The sequence below is a fragment of the Sminthopsis crassicaudata genome, chromosome 3 (genome assembly GCF_048593235.1).
Source record: "Sminthopsis crassicaudata isolate SCR6 chromosome 3, ASM4859323v1, whole genome shotgun sequence".
Lineage (NCBI taxonomy): Eukaryota > Metazoa > Chordata > Mammalia > Dasyuromorphia > Dasyuridae > Sminthopsis > Sminthopsis crassicaudata.
This window is the reverse complement of record NC_133619.1, coordinates 268788189-268811489: the sequence shown is the minus strand read 5'-3', so window position 1 is coordinate 268811489 and position 23301 is coordinate 268788189. Positions and strand designations below refer to the sequence as shown.

At 33.5% G+C, this 23301-nt stretch overlaps 1 protein-coding gene across 1 annotated transcript in view; it reads left to right on the top strand.

Moving 5' to 3' along the window:
* Window positions 1–23301, top strand: part of HUNK (hormonally up-regulated Neu-associated kinase) — a 131320-nt gene that overhangs the window by 64046 nt on the left and 43973 nt on the right. The window contains exons 3-4 of the mRNA XM_074300784.1: window positions 4433–4488; window positions 17610–17745. Coding sequence (XP_074156885.1) covers window positions 4433–4488; window positions 17610–17745 — 192 coding nt within the window. The remainder of the gene's footprint in view (window positions 1–4432; window positions 4489–17609; window positions 17746–23301) is intronic.

Sequence of the window (23301 nt, the reverse complement as noted above, 5' to 3'; positions counted from 1 at the left end):
AAGAATACAACAACAACAAATTTGGAGCCAGAAAATTACATGGTCAGACCTGTGAACTAGCAAGTGGTTATTGTGGTAGCTGTATAAAAGTCAAATTGGAGAGAGGAAGAATTTAGAGCCAGATGGTTCAGGTAGGAGATTGTCACTATAGTCTAGGCAAGTTGTGATATGAAGGCCCAGAAGCTAAATAAAGAAAGGGGCCAGTTGTGAAAGTGTTATAGAGGAAGAATTGATATATTTAATTACTCTGTAATTGATAACTAATTAAAAGATATGAACAGTTTGTTATTTTCTACTTTATAGTATTTTATTTTTTTAATTATATGTAAATATAGTTTTCAACATTCAGTTTTATAAGATTTGGGGTTCCAACTTTTTTTCTTCCTCACTTAACTTCCCCTTCCCTAAGACAGTAAGTAATCACATATAGGTTATACATGTATAATCATTTTAAACATCTTTCTATATTAGTTATATAGTGAAAGAATCAGAACAAAAGAGGAAAAGACACAAGAAAGAAAAAGTAAATAATAACAAAAGACTAAAATAGTATGCTTTGATCTGCATCGTGTCCATAGTTCTTTGGATGCAGATGGGACTTTTCATCCCACATTATTGGAATTGTCTTTCATCACCACATTGCTAAGAAGACCTAAGTCTATCATAGTTGAACAGTTTTGCTGTTACTGTGTACAGTGTTCTCCCAACAGATAGTTTTTGAGGAAGAAATCCAACCTATCAGTAACCATATGGAAAATGCTCTAAATCACTAATAATGGAGAAATGCAGATTAAAACAACTTGGAGGCTCTACCTCTCACGCATCAGGCTAACAAAATGGATACAAAGAAAAAATGACAATTTTAAGAAGAGGTTTGGGGATGAGAGTGGGGAAGATAGATTAATGCACTGTTGCTGGAATTGTAAATTACCCAAAAGTTACTAAATTGTGCATGCTCTTTGACCTAGTGATAACACTAGTAGGCCTCTATGTGAAAGATATTAAGGCAAAGGAAAAGGACCCATTTCCACAAAAATATTTATAGCTTTTCTTTTGTAGTGAACAAAGAATTGGAAAGCCAGACTACTTTGAAAAACTTAGGAAATCTGTTCAACAAAATGTTCAACCACAATTCCGAACTATTCAGAATGAAACTACTCACTACTCAGAGTAAAGATTCAGATATTATCCTCCTTCCTCACTTTAGATATGATCAGTGTGAGAATTTGTTTTGCCTGATTGCACATATTTATAATGAATTTTTAAAAATTTTTCTTGCTTTTTCAAAGTGATAGTGGGAGAAGGAAGAGAAAAAGAATCCAGATCCAAAAATAAAATATAATTTAATTTTAATTAATTATTTTTTTAAGTTCAATGAGTCTGAGATTTCAAGCCTAGATGACCTAGAAATTAGTGTCACCTACAAGAAAAATAGAGAAGTTTAGAGGAGGTACAACGAAAGTTTATAATGAAAGATAATCCATTAAAAATTAATTCTTAAAATAGCAATAACAATTTTTGCTCAATAAGATATTAATATGGTAAACTATCAAGCTATAAGTATCAGAGAAACACAAGGTATTTTGATCAGTCAAGAAATATTTTAAATTCCTACTATGTGCTGAGCAAGTCAACACTTTAGTTAAATATCATTTTTAGTAATTAGAAAACAATAAAATGCACAACACAATTTAATCTTTCTCTTTTTTTCAGAAAGTATTTTAACACCTTAGAATCATCATTCTGAGCATCAGATGGGTAGGAGGGTCATTTGTCTGCTGAATTAAATTTCCCTTTGATTCTACTCCATGTAGAGTCCAAAAAGATTCAATGAAATTAAACACTTGACTACAATATTTTCCCCAAGTATTCATTTTCAGGGAGAGGAAAAAGTAATCTTAAATCAACTTTTTAAAGTTTTCTATAAAGAAGTCTGTTTTGGGGGGGAGGGGAAGTAGTAAGTAATTGTAGTTTATAGGGTTGACCATACATTTGTGGGTAACCCTTCAGTCTGTTAGTTGATTTTTTTTCTCGTATTTAATCTTCTAATTTTGAATTTTAGATTAATCCAGAGACATCCTTGGGTATTCCTTTTTTTTCTTTCTAATAAAAATGCAGCTTTTCTCACTGATTAATTAGTATGAATTCCCCCAATCTGCACATATTAAATATTATTTAATAAATGAGAAACACCCTTTCCCAATAATGCTCATCTTTTCTATTTTAAATCTTTTGCTCCACTATGATTAAGTAAACATAAAAATAGCTGAATATATTTAAATCTATACAAATCTAAACAAGTGAAGTAAATAATAATATAAAGACAGATAATTATTTACAATATTTTGGCTATAAGAAAGATTATAGCAACTATCACATCCTCTTCACTATGATTATAATAACTTTGCTTACATAAATACAGCTCTACCATCATTTAGTTTCTCTCAATGAAAAGGTAAGTTTTTTCTTTAAAATGTTTTGTTCAAATGAATTGAAAACCACTTCATCCAAAAAACTCTCCACCTCTTTTCTGTCTTCTTTAGTTCTCTCCAGCCATGACAAAAAAAGTCTCTTTAACAGATTTAGTTCTTACAGAATTTTCTTTTTAAAATTTCTTCACAGTGTAACAGTTGACGGTTTTATCAAAAAAGAAGTTTCTTCTCACCTTTTTTTCCCCTCTCTCCTCATAGTTCATCTCATAGGTCCTCATAGATAAAGATAAAAATACACACTTTATCCTTGATTCCATAGGGAAAAAAGACCTCATTCAGTGACAGTTAAAACTGTAATTCCAAGCTGATAACTTAAATTACTTAAAAAAAAAAATTGTTGAATTAAACTGAATCTGGCAGAGCTTTATCTTTAACATACCACATATACTGCATTCTATTTGACTTTGAGATACCATAGTCTCTGTGGCATAGCCTTTTGAAACAGGTACTACATAGGGAAATTACACAAAATACAACTGAAGGGAAATATGGAAAGCCAAAAGTGATTAAATTTTACTTTTGTGAGAACAGTACATTGCCCTGGCTGATAGAGATCAAGTTAACATAGCTTTGAGTCACTAGCACGCTAGGACAGTTAAGATTGATTATTTCTTAAGCTTTTGGAGAATATTAAAGTTTGGGCATCAAATTGTTAATTGACCTATATTAACCAGGTCTGTCTGTGCTGTTTACCTATGACATTATTTTTAGTGGGCTTATTTTTACTTTTATTTTTAATCCTCATAATGTGATTTTTATTACTTATTCCATTGGCATAAGACATTTTTTCTTTTAAAGAAATGTTAACTATTTCTTTTAAATATATTCTTTTAGTCTAGCAGCTATAGAAAACATAAGATGATACATCTTTTATTCATCTCATTGTTTTAATTGTTTTTGTGTTTCTATTTGATCCTTTCTGTAGGTCCATTTTCACCAAATTTCCTCTTTTCTGAATTATTAAATTTGTTCTCTTTTATCATATTCCATTTACCATCTCTCTTGTTTATGCTAATAAATATTTCCATCAGTTTTTTAATACTGCAGTCATTCTCAGTTTTCAGCTTGCATATATTTGAAGAAAGCAACTACAAATTACGCTTCCTTTAGCTTCCTGTAGGACTCCTACTTTATAATAAATTTTCATAGAATTATTTCTACTAGTGTTTAACTTAATATTTTTTTTGGTTTTGGAGGAAAAATTAAAATTGCCTTTTAAAAAGGAAAGCACATATCTCTCCTCCTCCATAAAGAAATATGTATATAGAGTGAGTAGGGGTGCAGTGATCCTTTCCTATTCACTAGATGCAGATGTAAGCACAGATGTCTGTACCCTTCCAAGTGGCCAATTAGCATATTTGTTCTATGCTGAAAGGAATTTGTTAATCACCCATGGGATTCTAAATTTGAATGTATAATTCTAGAAGGACCACATGAAAGCAGGGCCACCTGCCATTTGGTGGACCACCTTTGGCCTCTGAGCAAGTAATATTGGGAGAATGATTGGATTAAATGATGCATTTCTAACTTTCTTAACCCTTTGTTCTCACTACTAATCTCCCACAAACATAAAGTTCTTATTTCTATTTCTTTGTTTCTGTTCAGTTTTCCTTTCCTTTGTTTTTGCCTGTTCAACTCTAGTTATCCTCTGGGACCCCCTAAGTTTCACTTCTTCCAAAAAGCCCCTTCCTTCTCCTTTCATTTTTTTGTTTCATAGAAGTCCTAGAGAGTATCTCTCTATAACTTAGCATAAATTTTTATGTTATTTTATGTATACAATCTAACATACATAATGTCTATAATATGTATGTAATCTTTGGTGATTGAGTAAACTTCAGAAGAAAAATCTAGTGATAATTAAAAATATTACTGATACAGTTTGTTTTATTAGCAATACTAATATACTTAACTAAAATACCCTTCAATTTTATTTATTTCAGAGACTTGAAGATAGAAAATTTGCTCCTAGATGAAGACAACAATATCAAGCTGATTGGTACGAATTTTAAAAACATATTTTCATTTATTTCATTAAATATTTCCTAATTACAAGCAAAAAAAATTTTTAACATTCATTTTTATAAATTTTAAGTTCCAAATTTTTTCTCTTGCCTCTGCCTTACCCCTTGAAAAGATAAGCAATATATCAATTATGTATATAAATTCATGAAAAAATATTTTACTTCATTTTTCTTGTGTTTTCTTTATCAAAATGGCTAATATGGAAATATATTTTATATGAAAATTTTAAAGCAATATTGTAGTAACAATGTTGTAAATCAACTGTCAATTATTTGTGCATGGATAATAGGATAATTGTGAATTACCCATAGCACATTGTTAATTTCCAGCCAGTTATCTCTCATTACTGAGATCCACTCCAGGGCCACTTTTCTTTGCCTGAATAATAAGACCTGAGGGAATTTAAGGCGATTTTAATATTAGTCATTCCTCCTGCATATTAGACAGAAGTAGAATGATTTATTATAACTCTAATATCAAATCATAACTAGAAGAAAAAATACTGTAGAACAATCATATCAAGTACACTATAGCTTAACAGAAACTTTTTCTTCTGCATTATTGGATTATCAAAACTATGTCTCCCTTTCATAAGTATAGAAAATTGAGAGTAGAAGTTTTTAGGAGCTATTTTAAAATTGTTTCTAGAACTACCTAAAAAACACAAAAAATTAATTGGTCCAAAGAGTCTGTAAACTTAATCACTCTATTTTTCTCTACTCAGTGGTTATAATAGAGGAGAGATGAAGGAGAATACAGATCACTGTCTATTTTTAATAGAATCTTATTTCTAGATACTGTGGCTATAGTTTCAAAAGGTAAGGTAAGAAATGTTAATTATTGAATATGACATAATTGTTTTAAAGTTCTTTGATTTAAAAAAATTCATTTACTCAGGTTTGGTTTTTTTTTTTTATTATTATTATAGCTTAATCTTTTATAAGAAAAAAGGATGAAATGTAGTTTTGTACCTGTGTTTGTAATTACTCACAGTATAATTTTTGGGGAGCACTTTTCATAGCTATCTAATTCCTTTACCCCCCCCAAAAAAAGTACACTTTTCCCTTCACTTTCAATATAATAAAAAACTTTATATTTTGGGACACCTCAGAGGAGAATCAGTAGGTTTTTGTAAACTGAGTTTTTTATATCTAGGTGGAAAATATTGGATTTTTAAAAATTCCTATAGCAATATAATGGATGCATTTTTTTTTTTTAATTCTTTGGCCAGAATGATTTTCTTTGTGTTCATGAAGAGATGATAAAAATTAACCAGTCTTAGACAGTTGCTAGTACATGTTATAATGCCAAAAATGAACAGTTAAATAACACTATATAAACATAGAGGCCAAGATGATTAATTTAGAAATAGCCCTTACCTATGTGGAAATAAATTGGAAAAAAAAGGCAATTTACTGAAGACTAGTTTTAAAACCTTAATTCAATATTTATCCATGTTAATTTGTTATTTAGTTTGTATCTTTTTTCTCTGTTTACAGGCTTTTCCTTTTTAATAGATTTTATTGGCATTTTTTTTGTTTTTATATAATTTTCAACTTCCTTCTGTCTCCTTATGAATATTTAAAAACTGGAATAAGAGAAAAATTTTCAGTAAAACCAATCAACACATCCCTAAATTCTCAAACTTGCATAGTTCTACATTTGTTAACCCCACCCCCAAACCCTCCATCTCTGCAAAGAAGTTGGGAAAATGTCTTCTTAGATTTCTTTTCTGGAGCCAGATTGGGTCATTATAATTTCACAACATTGAATTTCATTTTGTTGTATGGTTGTTCTTTTCATTTGCATAATCAAAGCCATGGCATATATTTTTTTTCTGGCCTTTGTAAATTTCCAATTGTGCTGTAGCATAGGAAGGCCTGAAAAGTATTGTTTTAAACAACTTTTTGCTTTAGTTTTGTTCAAAATGTACATAACCTCCCTAACTGGGTTGCTTTTACTTAAAAGTAATTTGTTAATTCCTGAAAAATGTATCACTAATGGAATTCCTTGCAAATAAAGCAAAAAGACATTTAAGTAGCTGATATTTGGATGTTGCCCTTCCCCACCTTTTCTCACTTGATATCTTAACATTAGTAGTTGTATGATTCCATCAATATGGGGGCAGAATGCAACTAATCCACATTTTTAATTCTTTGCCGCTCTTGAATATGTTCTCCCATAAATTCTCTCCCACTATTTTGGAGATTTTCTTTAGAATTCTTGACATACCAGTAGAATATGCAGGCTGTTCATTCCTCATTCTGCTTGAATGAATGACAGCTTTCTAGCTGTATGATGATGGCAAAGTATTTCATCTCTTGGAACACCAATTTCTTCATCTAAAAACTGGGATTAATAATAGCACCCATTTCATGGGGCTGTTGTGAGGATCAAATGAAACAGCATTTATAAAGTGCTTTCCTAACCTTAAAGTATATCATTACTAGCTTCATTATTGCCATCAACAACATCATCATCATTCCCAGCCATAAACTTTTGTGTTGATATCTTGTATATTGCAGAAGTATCCTGGACCTAGCTCCAATTGTTAAAAATTTAAAATTTCATATTTGAATGTAAAATTTTAAATTAAAATGCTAAATTAAAAAAAAATTGAGCATTTACATTTCAGAAATCTTATTCATACAGCCAGGAAGTTTCTGAGGTCAAATTCAAATTCAGGTCTTCCTGATTAGGCCTAGAACTCTACCTACTAGGCTACCCAACTACTGGCTCAGAAATCAGCAATTGCTAAAAATCAGGGCTTGATTTATTGTTTTGTTAATTGTCTAGAATGAAGTGATAATAGTATGGTGTGCTTATATCCTCCTTCCCTCCCGAGGCTGGTTGTTAAGCATTTACTAGCATACCCTTTACTAGCATAGCCTACAGAATAGGCTATTTGTGGTTACTGAAGGCTTCTTCATTGCTACTTTAGTGACTTGTTTGGACTTGGTGAAAAAGGAGATTCTTTGCTTCAATTGTTATGCAGCCTTAATCCTTGGCCTAAATCAAATTGAGATTTGTTGAAGATTTTAGTTTAAAAAAGCCAAGGCCTCCCTTTTTATCTCGGGCCATCTCCAGTCACATATCTGGGTACTAGACTCAGATGACTGGAGGGGAAAGTGAGGCAGGTGATCTTGTACAGTCCTCCCTCACTTAAATCCAATTCACTTGCATGTCATTACATCACCTTCCAGATGCTATGGTCCGCTTCAAGAACAAAAGACAAATAACAGTGATCTGTACCTTTAATTCTTTGGATACTGTGTTATTCTTTTGGGCACTCTTAGATATATAGAATTCCTAGAAAGATATTGTCAGAGAGAAGGAAAAAGTATTTATTAAGAGGTTACTGTGTGTCAAGTACTGTGTCATACTGGACTCATTAAATGCACTGAACAGTTTTCCCCCATGCAGTTGATCCCATTATCTGCCTTCTAATTCAGTTTTTGTTCACAATAACTGTTCAAGATATATGTAATTCTGAACCAGCTCTGTGGGTTGTTCATACAAATTCAGAGTTTGGGCATAATTTTCCATTTCCTTGGTTTTCCTGTGTGGATAGTTATGCCAAACTCTTTAGAAAATTGCCTAAAAGGTGTTCGGAATACTAGATCCTATTGTGCTTCCATTTTCTGACCATAAAAAGCATTCAGTTCTTAGTGAACTAAGATTCTGCCTTAAAGTCTCTCCTCCTTGGTATCTCCTATGCAAATGTTAAAATCATGTAAATCTCCCTGAAGGATCTAAGCTGAAAAGAGGGATATTTAGAGACTGAATACTATCAAGTTAAAAGACTAGAGGAAGATTGAGGTGTGGTACAATTCTATAATTGGCTTATGACATCCACAGATGACAGAACTCAAATGATAGTTGTTAACTTTGACTTTGAGTTATTGAGTCTTGAAGAAGGGCAGGAAGTTCAAACCTAGGGAGGAGCCAGAAGGCTTTGAGCCAAGACTTGCTCGCTAACTATGGGGAAAGAGCCCACTCATCAGGAAATAAATCTTTATTACTCATGGTGGTTTATTCCAAGATTTCTCTGTAGTCTTCCTCATTTTAATAAGCTTTCCTTCTTATGATATCATTAATTGTGATTATTAATTTTATCATTGTGGATGCCATGCTTGTAAGAAAAGTATTGGTCTCAGTCTATCAAGGGCTATGCATATGTTTCCTAGATTTCTTGAGTTCAAAAGAAAAGAACAGTTAAAAAAAAAGAAAGAAAGAAAGAAAGAAATCATTGTTTGATAGGGGAAAGAGAACATTGCATTTGGAGTCAGAGTACTTGAACCCATTCTAGTTTTTTTACCTTTATGATGGTCACCCCCTCTGGGAGTCAGTTTTCTCATTTGTAAAATTAATGTGCTGGGTTAGGTTATTCTTTCTAACTGTAGGCCTATTATTCTAAATGGATGGCTAGGTGGTGCCATAGCCCATAGAGTGCTAGGCCAAGAATCAGGAAGATTATAATTCTAGCCAAATCAACTCTGTTTGCCTCAATTACTTCATCTGTAAATTGAGTTGGAGAAGGGAGTAGCAAACCACTCCAATATCTTTGTTAAGAAAACCCCAAACGGGGTCACAAAGTTGGACATGACTAAAAAATAAGTGAGCACATGATCTTAAATGTCCCCAAAGGTGCCCAACCTCTTTTTGTCCTGAGAGAACCTCTGATTTCAGGGTTGGGATTTTCTTTTATGTATGTGTGTGAGGGGTGGGAATAGAAGTGCTTGTCCAAGCATGGATGGGAATAGGGGTGCATATCTAAGCAGGTATCATCTGTATTTGTCATAATTTATCCTTAATAGAACTATGTAGTGCAGCATGCAGAGTGGTATTAAGATGACTCAAGCAAGTCCCTTAGTAGTTTAGGCTCAGTCTTGGAACAAAAGGAGACAGATGCTTGGAAATAGTTCGACAATTAACAAAAGGAGATTTACTTAGCCATAACATAGAAAGAAGGAAGGGAGGGTGGAAAGGAAGGATGGGAGGGGAAAAAGAAATATTTATTAGGCAACTACTCTATACTAGGCATTGAGCTAGGAACTTTACAAATATTATCTCATTTTGACCCTCCAATAATCTGGGAGATAGATGCTATTTTTATTTTCATTTTACAATTGAGAAAACTGAGATCAAGTGACTTGCCCAGGATCTAATTAATTGTTACTCACTCATGGTCTGATTCTTCATGACCCCATTTGGGATTTTCATGGCACAGATACTGGAATGGCTTGTCATTTCCTTCTCCAACTCATTTTACAGATAAGGAAACCAAGGCAAAGAGGATGAAGTGACTTGACAAGAGTCACACAGCTAAGAAGTCTGAGGCTGATTTTGAACTCAGATTTTCCTCCTTCAGGCTCAGTGTTCTATCCATTGCACCACCTCACATAGCTAGTAACTCAAAGCCCAGCACTATCTACTGCACCATCTCAATAAGGATATCACACTCAGCTCTGCTAAATGTGATGTACATGATTTTCATATAGAAATATATCTGCTCATCAGGGTAGGATGTGGTGACTTGTGAGACTTTGTGTATATCCAACACATCTTATGGTCCCCAACTTTCCAGGGGAGGGGCAAGGGCTTTTGAATGACCTTAAGAAACAACTTGTGAGCAGCTTGAGACTAAACCCCTAGGTGAATCAGGTCTTCAAAACAGATTCTTTGGCTTTTAGGAGAGCTGGCTTAACCTACATTGAAAGAATGGTTCAAAACCTTGGCTTTTCACAGAAGGTGAACTAAGGAAAAATTTGAATGAAGGGAAAAAAAAGGTGAACTAAGGAAAATAATAATGTCCATTGATAGAGAACTTGGAACATGAAATGCCAATAAATTATGAAAAAGGCAGCATTGAAAGGGTCCTAGGAGATTGTTTTGGAATCTCCATATAGGAGTATAGAATATTGGGTAAATCCATGATGGAGGAAGACAAGGCACATACTGCCCTGTTTGCACCTTCTGCACTTCCTAGAGGGAAACAGAAAGGAAGGTCCATGGAAAACATCAGACCATCCTATCACCTTAATGATGAAGGCAATGAAGTGGAAAGAGCACTGGATTTGGATAACAGGGACTGATTTAATGTCCCAGGTCTGTTGCTTAGACTCAAGAAGTCATTTCATCCCTATTTTAGGGAAATTTCCTTTTCTATAAAATGAAGGGCTTTGTCTAGACAACAGTTAAGATTCCATTCAATTCTAAATCTGTGATACTATAATCTCATTCTTGAAGGGACTGTTTTTATTCTTAGAAAGGGAGAAAAATATGTAAGCTATAGCAAAACTATTGAAGGGATAAGTTTCCTACTAGTTGTCAAAATGGCCATATCACCAAAATTGGACAGGGGTTGTTGTCCAGGTACAGAAACAGATGTTTTCACACTGTGGATTTCCAATAAAAACTTGCTATTATTTTCAGGAGATTCTGATGGATGTAGTACAATGGGTGAAGTTAAAATTTGGCCTCAGATACTTAGTAGCTGTGCAACCCTGGGCAAGTCACTTAACCCTGTTTGCCTTTTTTCCTCAAATGTAAATGAGCTGGAGTAGGAAATGGCAAACTACTTCAGTATCTTTGCCAAGAAAACCCAAAATGGGGTCATGAAGAGTCAGACATACTTGAAAAATGTCTGAGCAATAGTTGTTTCTCTGTGAGAGAGGGAAAAAAATGACCTGTTTTTTGATAAGCTGTAAAGAGGCAGATATTAAATATAGTATAATATTTACCACTAATAGAGAGCTTTGGAGGGCTTGGGTTTGATATGCTGTGCATGGAAAAATGGAAAATACTGTTTATTAAGGTGTATGAATACTTGAAGGCATGAAAGGATCACTTTGGGAATATAGAGCTTGTCTTCCTGTTTAGTTTCTAACTACAATCCTTTTCAAGATGCTGTTTGAGCTAAAGGGTCATGTATATAAGCCACTGGAATTATATAGTAATAAGGGAACCCATTATGTGTGGAGTCTACTAGTTTTATGTTTAGTGTGAGAGACACCCACATGCTAAATGAATCCAAGAAAAACCAAAAAATTTCAAAATTGGAGGAGACCATATCATCAACTTTTCCTGCTACCCCAAAGAATCCATTTGTATATGACAAATGGTTATCCAGTCATTTTACAATGACCACCAGCAAAGGGATATCTGAGGCCGTTCATTCCATTTCTTTATAGCTTTAATGTTAGGAAACTTTATCTTAAATCAAGTCTAACATTACTTCTTTGCAACTATAATACCCTATTCCACATTCCATATATTCCACCTGCTCTGTTTCTGCCTTTTTTTAGGCCAAATAAAGCAAGTCTAATATCTCTTTAAATGTCAGCCTTTCAAGGTTTTGGAGATAGCTGTCATGGCTCCTGGAGTTTTCTCTAAGCTAAGCACCCTCAATTCCTTCATTATATAGTATGGATTAGAGCAGGAGTGGGAAACCTTTTTTCTGTCAAGGGTCTTTTGGATATTTATGATATTAGCAGGCCATACAAAATAATCATCTTAAAAATTCAAGCAGTGGAAAGTTGTTGTACCTGATTTCACATCATCATTGCCTGCAATTGCCTTAGTAGGGCCAGATCAAATAATTTCATAAACCTTATATGGCCCATTAGCTAGATATTCCCCACCTGTTCACTATTTTGGTCATTTTCCAGCTTATTAATAATTATTCAATGCTCTTAAATTTTTTTTTTAAATGTGATCTTTTAAAATCTAGGTTATGTATATATTTGGAGTTTGTATTTGTGATTTATGGAATGAGATGTTGGGTCTATACCTAATTTCTGTCAAATTGTTTTCCAGTTTTCTAAGTAGCTTTTTTGAATAGTGACTTCTTACCCTAGAAGTTGATTCATAGATTGGTTTTGGAGTTTATGAAACTCTTTGCTATCATATTCCTTAGTTTCTCTGTGTTTTTGTTTTTTTTTATTTTGTTTAGATGTAGAAACTGATGATTTTTTTCAAGCATTTATTGTACCTCTCCTACTCTTTGCCATTGAATAACTTTAAAATAATAATAAAAAAAGACACTCATAACAGTTGTACATAATTTAGGAAAACAAATTCCTACCAAAATTCTCCTCTCATCTTCCAGTTTTATAATCACATAGCTGCCAGAATGGTTTTCCTAAATCTCAGATCTTACTACGTCACTTCTCTACTTAATAAACTCTAATGGCTCCCTGTCACCTGTAGGAACAAATATAGACTTTCTGTAATTTAAAATTCTTTAAGACATGACTCTTTGCTATCTTTCCAGTTTTCTTCTACATTTCCCTCCTTCCTGCAGACTAGCCTACTTGGCTTTTCTTCACATTCAACATATCATCTCCATGTGTTTGTACTGGCTGTTCCCTATGCCTAGAATATTTTGAAGTCACTCCCCAGCGATCTCAGCAAACAGAATGCTTCCCACATGCCAGAAATGTGCACTTGAAGTATTTAACCTTTTAGTTTCTGTAACTTGTCTTTGGATGCAATTGGTAGTTGCTTCAGTTCCTCATTGCATCTAGGATTGGTCATGCTTGACTTCACTCCCCAACTATCATGCCCCTGGATATATATATATATCCCTTGTCCACCTTTCTATTTCTGAAGTTATAATCAAATCATCTCTTTTATTGTTTCTTCCCTCTGGCTCCAATAACCATTCTCCAATCAATACTCCAAAATAAAACATCTCACTATGGCTACCATGTTCCCTTAGTACAAGGTAAATTCTTTAGAGCAGGTAAAGCTGGCCTCAGTTCTGGTTCTAAAGTTCAAATCCAGTCTCAGATTTTAAATATATCTGTAATCCTGGGCAAGTCACTTAATCTCTGTTTATCTTAGTTCCTTCAACTGTAAAATATGGACAATAATATCACCTAATTTCCAGGACTGTCGTGAGGATCAAATGAGATAATATTTGTAAAGTACTTAGCATAGAGCCTTATACATGATAGGTGCTTATTTCTTTCCTTCCTCTCTTTGAAGACAAAGATTATTTTTGTTTTTGTATTTGTATCCTCACTACTGGCACATAGTAAGCAATTAATGAATAGGTTTTATTATTATTATTTTTCATTTATCTTTGTCTTTTAGAATCCCTGAAATTCTTCTAGATGTAGTTCAAGTACCATCTTCTATAAGCAGCCTTTCCTTATCTCTCAGCTGATAGTATCTTCTCTAAAGTTACATTGTTTCTATTCATACACATAGATCACATGCCTATACATAGCTACATATTATTTCTCCATTAGAATATAAAGACAGCCTTTATTTTGTGTTCCCAAACTTAGCCGACTGCCTGACTTAGAGTATGTATTTTATTTATCATTGCTTACTGATTGATTGATATACCCTATAGTTACATTTATGTAATTATATATAGTTACACAGTATATAGGTATAATTCATTTCCCATACATCTCCTCACTCAGAGAAACAAAGGATAAAGAAAAATAAAAGCATATCAGCAAAACTCAGCAACATACCAGTCAAACATCATGCTGTGCTCTACCTACATAGACTCCCAAGTCTGCAGAAATGGAGGAAAGTAAATTCTTTTATCTCTTTTTTTGGTGCCGACCCTGATCACTATACTTCTTTAACATTTACTTTTATGTGTGTGTGTGGTTGTTCTTTCCATTTACAATTTTGTAATCTTTCAAATAATTAGCAAAAATTTATTAAGCACCTACTATGTGCTATATACCAGAACTACAAAGATAAAAATCATAATTTATATTCTATAGAAGTAGACATATACCTAAATGAAAAAATATAAAATATATGAAATGTGCATATATATATATACATATATATATATGTATATATATATATATATATATGCAAAATAAATTTTATAGGATCAGAGCATTAGTAATTGAGTATATATATATAATTGAGTTCTATTCCAGAACTGGAAAAGCTTCATGAGCCTAATTTTGAAAAAAAAAAAAAAATTCATTACTTTATCTCGTACTCTGAGCTTATTCTCTCAGAGCCTGGCCAGTTAGTTACATATCCTTCCTAAGGTTCTAGGGTCTCTTGGAGAGGTTAGGATACCTTTCCTTCCTTCCTTCCTTCCTTCCTTCCTTCCTTCCTTCCTTCCTTCCTTCCTTCCTTCCTTCCTTCCTTCCTTCCTTCCTTCCTTCCTTCCTTCCTTCCTTCCTTCCTTCCTTCCTTCCTTCCTTCCTTCCTTTTCTCTGTCCCTTCATTTCCTCTCTCCCTTTCTTCCTCCCTGTCTATCTGCAAGGTAGTAGAGGTAAGTATCTGGGGCTGGATCTTCCAAATTTCAGAGTTATTATTCTATCCACTGCACCACCTAGCTGCCCTGGGATTTCTTTTTCTAATGCCACTGGCTGAAACTCCCCATTTCATTGTGTTTTCCCAGCATTTAGCTGCAAGTGATTAGCACCCCAGTTTCACTTAGCAAATTAACATCAATAATTTTTACAAAGGGTTATTAACTTTGAAATTGTAGCAAGAATAACAATACAAATATTTTCTCCTTCACTGTCCTGAACACTTTCCCCTTTACCATCTTGGTCCTTTGGGAGTGTAGGCTCATATTTAATAGAAATGGTCCCACTAAATTCATGCCCAAAGATACAGGGTGGCTCCTTGTCTAAGCTACTACTACTGATTTAGTTTGGGTCCCGAAGGTCACTCCATGGGGCCTCAAAGCTGTATAACTGGCTATAAACCCTGGCATAGAAATCTATTCATGGCTCTTTTGATAGTTTGTTCTTCTGAGCTTTTGAAACTACAGTTTATGTTGTTTGAACTTCATTTTCAAAAAAGACAATGACATCACAAATGATGTCTTGATTTACATGTGAATTGGATTTCAGTGAGGCAGAGTTACACAAAGTCATCAGCTTCACTCTCTTCCTGACTAACCACCAAAGACTCAGGAAAAATCTTTTGAAATGGCAAAACAAAAGTTAAGGTGAGTGGCAATGCCCTGGGATGCAGCAATCTTGGCATTTCTGATGCCTGACCAAGCTCTTCAACTCCCTTCTTGGCCATGGGAATAAGTCTTCACATGCTTGAGGTGGACATCTGCCTAATTCACCATCAAGTCTGAGGTCTGTTAGTTACCCTTAACACTGGTGTAGCCCATTTGCCAAGATGGTTTTTACTGGGATGTGGCTTCTATAGATGCTATTTTTTGGAGCCATAAGTGAGAGAATGAGATTCAGAAACTTACCAAGGTAAGGAACCACAGCATTATTTCTCTTCTTTCATTGAAAAACCAACAGATAGCAAGAAGTTGTCTGGAGAGAAGATGACTGACTACTCAGCCAGTGCCTTTTGAATGCATATTCAGATCTTTCTCCATAGCCAATCAAAGAGGCTCTTTACATGATCAAAATAACCAGAACCAGTTAGAGAACATTTGCATATACTCCAAATCTCTCTAATACATGTCCAATTACATGATATACCACTTTTCTAATAGGAAGTACTCCCAATATAATCTACATGGAAAATTACATCAACTGATCATGCTAATACCTACTCATGACTGCATTTGTTGGCAAGTACTGTGTTTCATTATTATACATTTTACAATCATTTCCCCATTAAAAAAGGGGAAAAGAAGGTTGCATTTTAAACTATGAATCTTGCCTTTATTTGTACATACAGCTAGGTAGAAGGATGGAATAAACATTTATTAAGCACTATCCTAAGTACTTGATCCTTACAACTATGGAAAAAGATGATATTATAACCCCTGTTTTACAGTTGAGGAAATGAACATCTGGGGTCAAATAACTTAACCCATAGACATATGGCTAGGAAGTACATGAGGTATATTTAATGGCATGGTAGATAAAGTCCCAGACTTTGAGTCAAGAAAACCTGAGTTAAAATCCTGCCTCAGGCACTTTTTAGCCAAATCATTTAACCTTTCTGCCCTAGTTGATCTCATCTGAAAAATGAGAATAATGGCAATTCTTCTCAGGACTACTATCAACTCTCAGAGTTGTTTTAAGGATTAAACGAAATATTTGTAAAGCACTTTGCAGATCTCAAAGTGCTGTATAAATGGTGGTTATTATTATAAAGCATATTTCAAACTTAATATGTTAGTTCTAGCATTGTCTTGTTAATTTGTGTCCCCTTTTGAACTTCTTCCTGCTCAGTGTATATTTTTAAAATATTTAATTGATGTTCTTTTCTTTTTCTTTTTTTAAATATTCCCCTAGAGTACAGGAAGAAAGTAGTGTATAATAAGTTTGGAAAGATAGGCTGGAGCCAGACTGAAGAGCTTTGAAAGTTAAATAGAAGAACTGTTAAATTTGATCCCAGGCCCAGAAGGGAACCCTTAGAGTTTATTAAATAGGGGAGTAACGTGGTCAGACCAACAATTAAAAGAAAGTCTTGTTGACATCTGGTAGTGAGACCAAATAGGAAGCTATTGCAGCAGTCTAAGCTGAAGATGATTAAGTGCTGAATTAGAGTTACTAAGTATTATTGGTCTTTTATATTTAGATTGTTTATACATTTGAAGCTTATTATAGTACATGGTGTAATATGATCGTCTAAACCTATCTCTGTTAGGGATATAGATACATGGTATATGTATATATGCACACAAATATATTCATACATATATATATATATATATATATATATATATAAAATAAGCTGCTCTCCTCACTTGCAACCCACATCTCCAGTTCTCATCTTGGGGTCTTGGCCCCTGATTAATGAAAATTCACCATAATTAGGCTGACTTCAGGATTCAGACCCCCCCATGTTACTGCCTCTTATGATTCTAGATGGCTCATTTAGAAATGAAAAAGTATTTGATAAAAATGTGTTTAGTTTATAATATGTTTTTTAGCTTTCAGTGGGTTTTACAATGAAGTCTGATTTTTTAAATGTCATATAATTTGGAAAGAAAATGTGAAGTTCTGGCAAGTTTATGTCATCAATACTTGATTATTGTTCTCTCTTACAATTTAGAGTTCCCTAAAATTGAATGTTACTGATAGAGAAATTTGATTTTATTATTGATTTTGGTGTGTTTTTCACAATTTCTAATGTTGTATCTTTTCTCCCTTCCTCCTCCCATTTTTACAGACTTTGGCTTGAGCAACTATGCAGGCATCTTGGGTTACTCAGATCCTTTCAGTACCCAGTGTGGCAGCCCAGCTTATGCAGCTCCAGAACTTCTTGCCAGGAAAAAATATGGTTCCAAAATAGATGTCTGGTCCATGTGAGTTATTCAACTTACAAAAATGAATTTTTTCACTCTCTTTCCCTTTCCCCCCACTCATTTAATATTGGCACAAAGTTAGTATGTTAAATGAAGAGATATCATATTGTTGAAAGCTTTGGAGAGAATAATAAATGATTTTTCTACTCTTTGAGGTCTAGAGAGAAATATGGCACAATCAGAATCTTACACCTTACCTCAGAGATGAAGCCTTTTTAAAAAAACATTTAGTCAGTAAATCTGATTTTCCAAGTGTGTTGAATATCTCCATTCTCATTGTTTAGATATATATGTTAGACAAATAAGCATACTTAGCTTACAGTTGCCTCTTCTTTACCATTTCTACCTCAGCAAAGCTCTTACCTAATTAGCTTGGCCATTATAACTCCATTTTATATTGTCTCTGTCCTTATTTCTTCCAAGTTCTTGGACAATTAGGAGCCTCCTCCCTTTCCTACTTTTTCTTTTTTTGTGCTGCTGCTGCAGCCTCAGAATCTCACTTATATTTGCTGTACCCTGTGCAGTATTTGAAATTTGTGAGAGCTGGGGGTTTGGGTGAGGGTAGAAGAATCTCTTCACAATTTTTTTTTTCATTGAACTGAGACATTCTCTACTCCAGTGATGTGAATAAAAGTTCAGAATGTGTTTTCCCATACATAAAACTGTGATTTAAGTTCTATGGTACAACTGGCATTCTATATTATGATTATCCTACAGTTTCACTGCACTGTGGGTCAAAGGAACTTTTGTGGGCCATTCTGGGAACCAAACTGCATTGTTTTCATGATAAAATTCATTCCAATTTCCTGTCCTCAAACTTACAAATGAACTTTGGAAACATGACTTATTTGTAAGCCACAAACTATAATTGTTTCCCTTCCTGACAATGGACAAAAAAGTTATTATGCATATTACTGTAAATGTGAGTGATAATTTTATGATGGGCCAAGAGTTGATTGATGGAAACAGGACTGGGAGGATGCAAACATTGGCAAAGGGAAATGGACTGTAAAAGAGAATTTGATTGGGGGTGGGTAGGAGATGTGATTTATGTGATTTTGATTCAGAAGATGGTCTTCAGATGTGAAGGACTGATTTGAAACAAGAGTTGCAGCTTGAGTAAGCAACCAGAAGTGTAGCAATTTTTAGAAACTGGAGTCAAGGCTAGATATCAAAGAGAGTAGCATTTTAGAAAATCTAATAAAGGAAGAAGTCTCTTATAAGGGAAAAAAGTTCAGGGAATAACAGAGGAGCCAACAATTAGCTTGGGGTTCAAGTGACAGTAGAAAAATAATTTTTAACCTCATTAGAAAGGATGTAGAATTCTCATGAATTGAAGTTCTGAATTACTGCCTAACTAATCTAGGATTGAAAAGAAAAGGCTGTATTTTAAAATCTGTGACTATGTTGGGCTCCTGTAGTTTGTCAGTCTATGGAGTATACTTCTTGGAAATTTTTATGCCATAGTTATGGTGTATTCCTTAATGAGAAAAGATGATTTGTTAATAATGCAAGTGAAAACTGGGGAAAGGAGTCAGAGTCTGGCAGACTTTATAACTTGCAAAATGAGTATCAAGTAAAACTTTGGCAGGTAATTAATATTGTAAAGCAACAAATTTTAAAATTATGGCTCATTTTTCACACAGTAAGGAAAAGAAAGGTTGTTTCCTCTTTGAAGTACCACTTTATAATAGGAATATTGCAGAGTCATAAGCAGGAATTGAGTCAACAAAGGCAACAAACATTTGTTGTACACTTACTATGTGCCCATCATTGAAAAAACTCCATGGAAATAGAATAGAAAAAAGTAGTCAATCTTGAAGATTTGAGAGTCAGAGAGTAAGAAGAAAATTTTTATACATTGGAATTGGATATTATAGCAAAAAGAGTAAGCTAGCTAGGAAGTGTGGACATAGAAAGATAATAATTCCTAAATCTAGCCAGAGACAGGAGAAAGGCAAAGAAAATTTAAAAAGATTATTTTGCTTTTTGCCTAAGAAAGGGTGGAGTTTTTATGAACATATGGGATTGAATTGGAACTAATAAAACAATTTGCATGTACTTTGTCCTGATAAAATCAAGCACTATGACAAAAAAATGATAGGAAGGAAAAATATATAGAGATTATAAATTATATGTAAATTATAAATTTAGATAGAAATTGATTGAACTGACATTAAAAAAAAGAGTTGTAGACTGGATCTTTAATAATCTTGAATAATATGTCATCTTAAGAAAACGTATCTAAAAGAGAGGAATACATGCAAACTTAAAGTGAAAGACTACAATAAAATTTGTTATGCTTCAGCTAAATTCTCAACAACAACAAAAAAATTCCACAAACCCAGAAACTGCAATCATGATTTTTGATAAGGCAGAAGTAAAAATGGAAAGAATAATGAGAAGGAAAAAAATGGAAAAATAAGCCTTTGGTTTTAAAAACTCCTCATACAATGAAATTGTATAGATATATAAATACTTATACCCATGGATAATACACACATCCATACACATATATACACACATATATGAAATAGTACCTGAGTAAGGCCTTTAAGGAAAAGTCAACTGAAATCAACAAAGAAAAAAAAAAAACAACAACTCTTACATAGTAAAGACATTAACTGTAAACTTTTAATATTCTTCTATCAAAACTTGACAAATCAAACAGAAATAAGAAGAAAACTGCAACCAAACAAGACTTTAGGAAGAAATGGTTTTGAAAGAATATGGAAATAATTCTATGTGGGCTTAGAGGTGTTTTTCTTTTTTCTGGTATAATATAATACTTCTATAAAAATTATTTATCATATAAGGGATTAAGAATTCAAGATTAAGAAAGGCAGAAATATCAATCAAATGTTTTATGCCATATAAACTCCTTGAAGGCAAGAATTGTGTTTTTTGTCCTTTTTTTAATAGTCATAGACCTCAACACTGTTTCTAGATCATATTGAACACTCAATAAATTTTTATTGACTTGTTTTTTCTAGACCATCACATAATAAAACAATAAATAATCAAGAAGGTATTTAAATAAATTCAACAAGCATTATTAAACACCTGCTATGAGGGAAACACTTTGCTAGATTTTGGAAATAAAAACACATTCATCAAAAATATTTTTTTTGCCAAGGCAGAGCCAAGATGGTGAAGAGTAGACATGTCTTTATCTGAGCTCCTCTTCGTGTCCCTCAGATCAATACCAGTTGAAGCCTCTGCACTGATTTTGGAGTGACAGAACTGACAAATATTTGGAGCATAATAAATTTCCAGAAGATACTTTGGAAGAACTTGAGAAAAGGTCTGTTTCATTCAGGCAAGAGGAGAAGCTGCTGAATGTAGCTGCAGCACAAGAAACTCAGTGCAGGAAGCCAAGGCTTTGCTGCATCCAGCACCAGGAAATCTACTGGGAGACTCTTAGGCTACTCTGTCCAGGTTACATGTCAGTGCATCAACAGATTAACTGTGAGACATCCAAAGTAAATTCAAAAGCAACTAGTGAGCCTCTGAAACCCAATGAATAAAACACATCATTTAAAAGTTGGCCAGATGCAAAAGAAAATTAATAAAAAACTAACTGAAGAAAATAATTCACTAAAAATTAGAATTGAACAAATGGAAGTGAATGACTCAATGAGACTTCAAGAATCAGTCAAACAAAACAAAACAAAACAAAAAAAAGAAAGAAAGAAAAAATAGAAGAAAATATAAAATACCTCATTGAAAAAACAACTGACCTGGAAACTAGATCTAGGAGAGATGGTCTAAGAATTATTGGACTTCCTGAAAACCATGATAAAAAAAAGAGCCTATATATCATCTTTCAGAAAATCATCAAGAAAAATTGCCTCAGTGTCCTAGATAAATATCCATTGAATGAATTCACCAATCACTTCCTGAAAGAGACCCTAAAATGGAAACTCCAAGGAACATCGTAGCTAAATTTCAGAATTATCAAATCAAGGAGATTTTAAAGATCAAGGAGCATGAAATCTGATATTCTGAAAGGCAAAGGAACTTGGATTGCAGCCAAGAATCAACTATCCAGCAAAATCGAGCATCATCTTTCAGGGGAAAAGATGAACATTCAATGAAACAGGTGAATTTCATTTATTTCTGATGAAAAAATCAGAGCTGAATAGAAAATTTGATCTTCAAATACAGAACTCAAGAGAAGCATAAAAAGATTTAAAAAAAAAAAAGAAAAAAACTTTCTTTTAAAAGTTAAAAAACTTATATCCCTATATGAGAAGATGATATGTTTAATTAACTCTTGAGATCTGTATCTCTGTTATGGGTATACTTAGAGGGTATAGGTATAACTTGATTTTATTGTGATGACATAAAAAAGAAACTAGAGGAGGAAAGATGATTCTACTGAAAGAATAGGAAAATTGAGTTAAAATGAAGTAAATTACATCTCATGAAGAGGCAAAAAAAGACCTATTACAATTGAAGAAAAAAGGGAGGGGGGGATGAGCATTGTATGAATTTTACTCTCATCAGATTTCGCTCAAAGAGACTATCAGACACAGAGTAGCTTTTGTCACCCTATAGGGAAGTGTAGTAGGGAAAGGAAAAGGGGAGGCTAATAGAAGGGAGCAGAAGTAGGAGGGGAAAGGAAAAGAAAAGGGGGAGGCTAATAGAAAGGAGACCAGAAGTAAAAGGGGAAAGGTATAAGAAACAAAGAGGGACTGTAAAAGAGGAGAGCTATTTGAGGGAAGAGGTGGTCAGAAGCAAAATACTGGGGAAGAGGGAAAGAGGGAAAGGGAAGAGAAAAGTATAACTGGGGGAAAATAAGATGGCAGGAAATACAGAGTTAGTAATTTTAACTGTGAATGTGAATGGGGTGAACTCTCCCATAAAAAGGAAATGGATAGCAGACTGGATAAAAGCCAGAATACCACAATTTGTTGTTTACAAGAAACACATTTAATTCAGAATGCTACATTAAGAGTAAAGGTAAAAGACTAGAGCAGAATCTATTATGCTGCACCTGAAACAAAAAAAGCAGGGATAGCAATCCTGATCTCAGACCAAGGAAAAGCAAAAATAGCTCTAATTAAAAAAGATAAAGAAGAAAAACTACATTCTACTTAAAGATACCACAGATAACAAAGTAATATTAATACTAAACATATATGCACCAAATGGTATAGCATCCAAAAATATTTTGTGCCATGAAGGAGAAATTATATAGAGGAATGACATCTATAAACACAAAATATAAGAACATTTGAGGAGAAGAGAAAGAAAGACTTTCTGTAGGAAGAGGTACTTTAGTTAATTATTGGAAATAGCTAGGATTTTAAGATGAAAAGGGGATAAAGAAACCTATTCAAAGGCATTTAGGATGGAAAGTCAGATTCAGGAAACAGTAAGTAGTCTACTTTGACTGTAACATAGAATACATGAATGGGAATAAAGGGAAATATGTTTTAAAAGACAGACTGATTGTGAAGTCTTTAAATGCCAAGCTGAATTTTCTAGTATGAGAATAACATGGGCAAACTGTTCTTTGGGAAAATTGTTTTGTAAGGAATATGACAAATA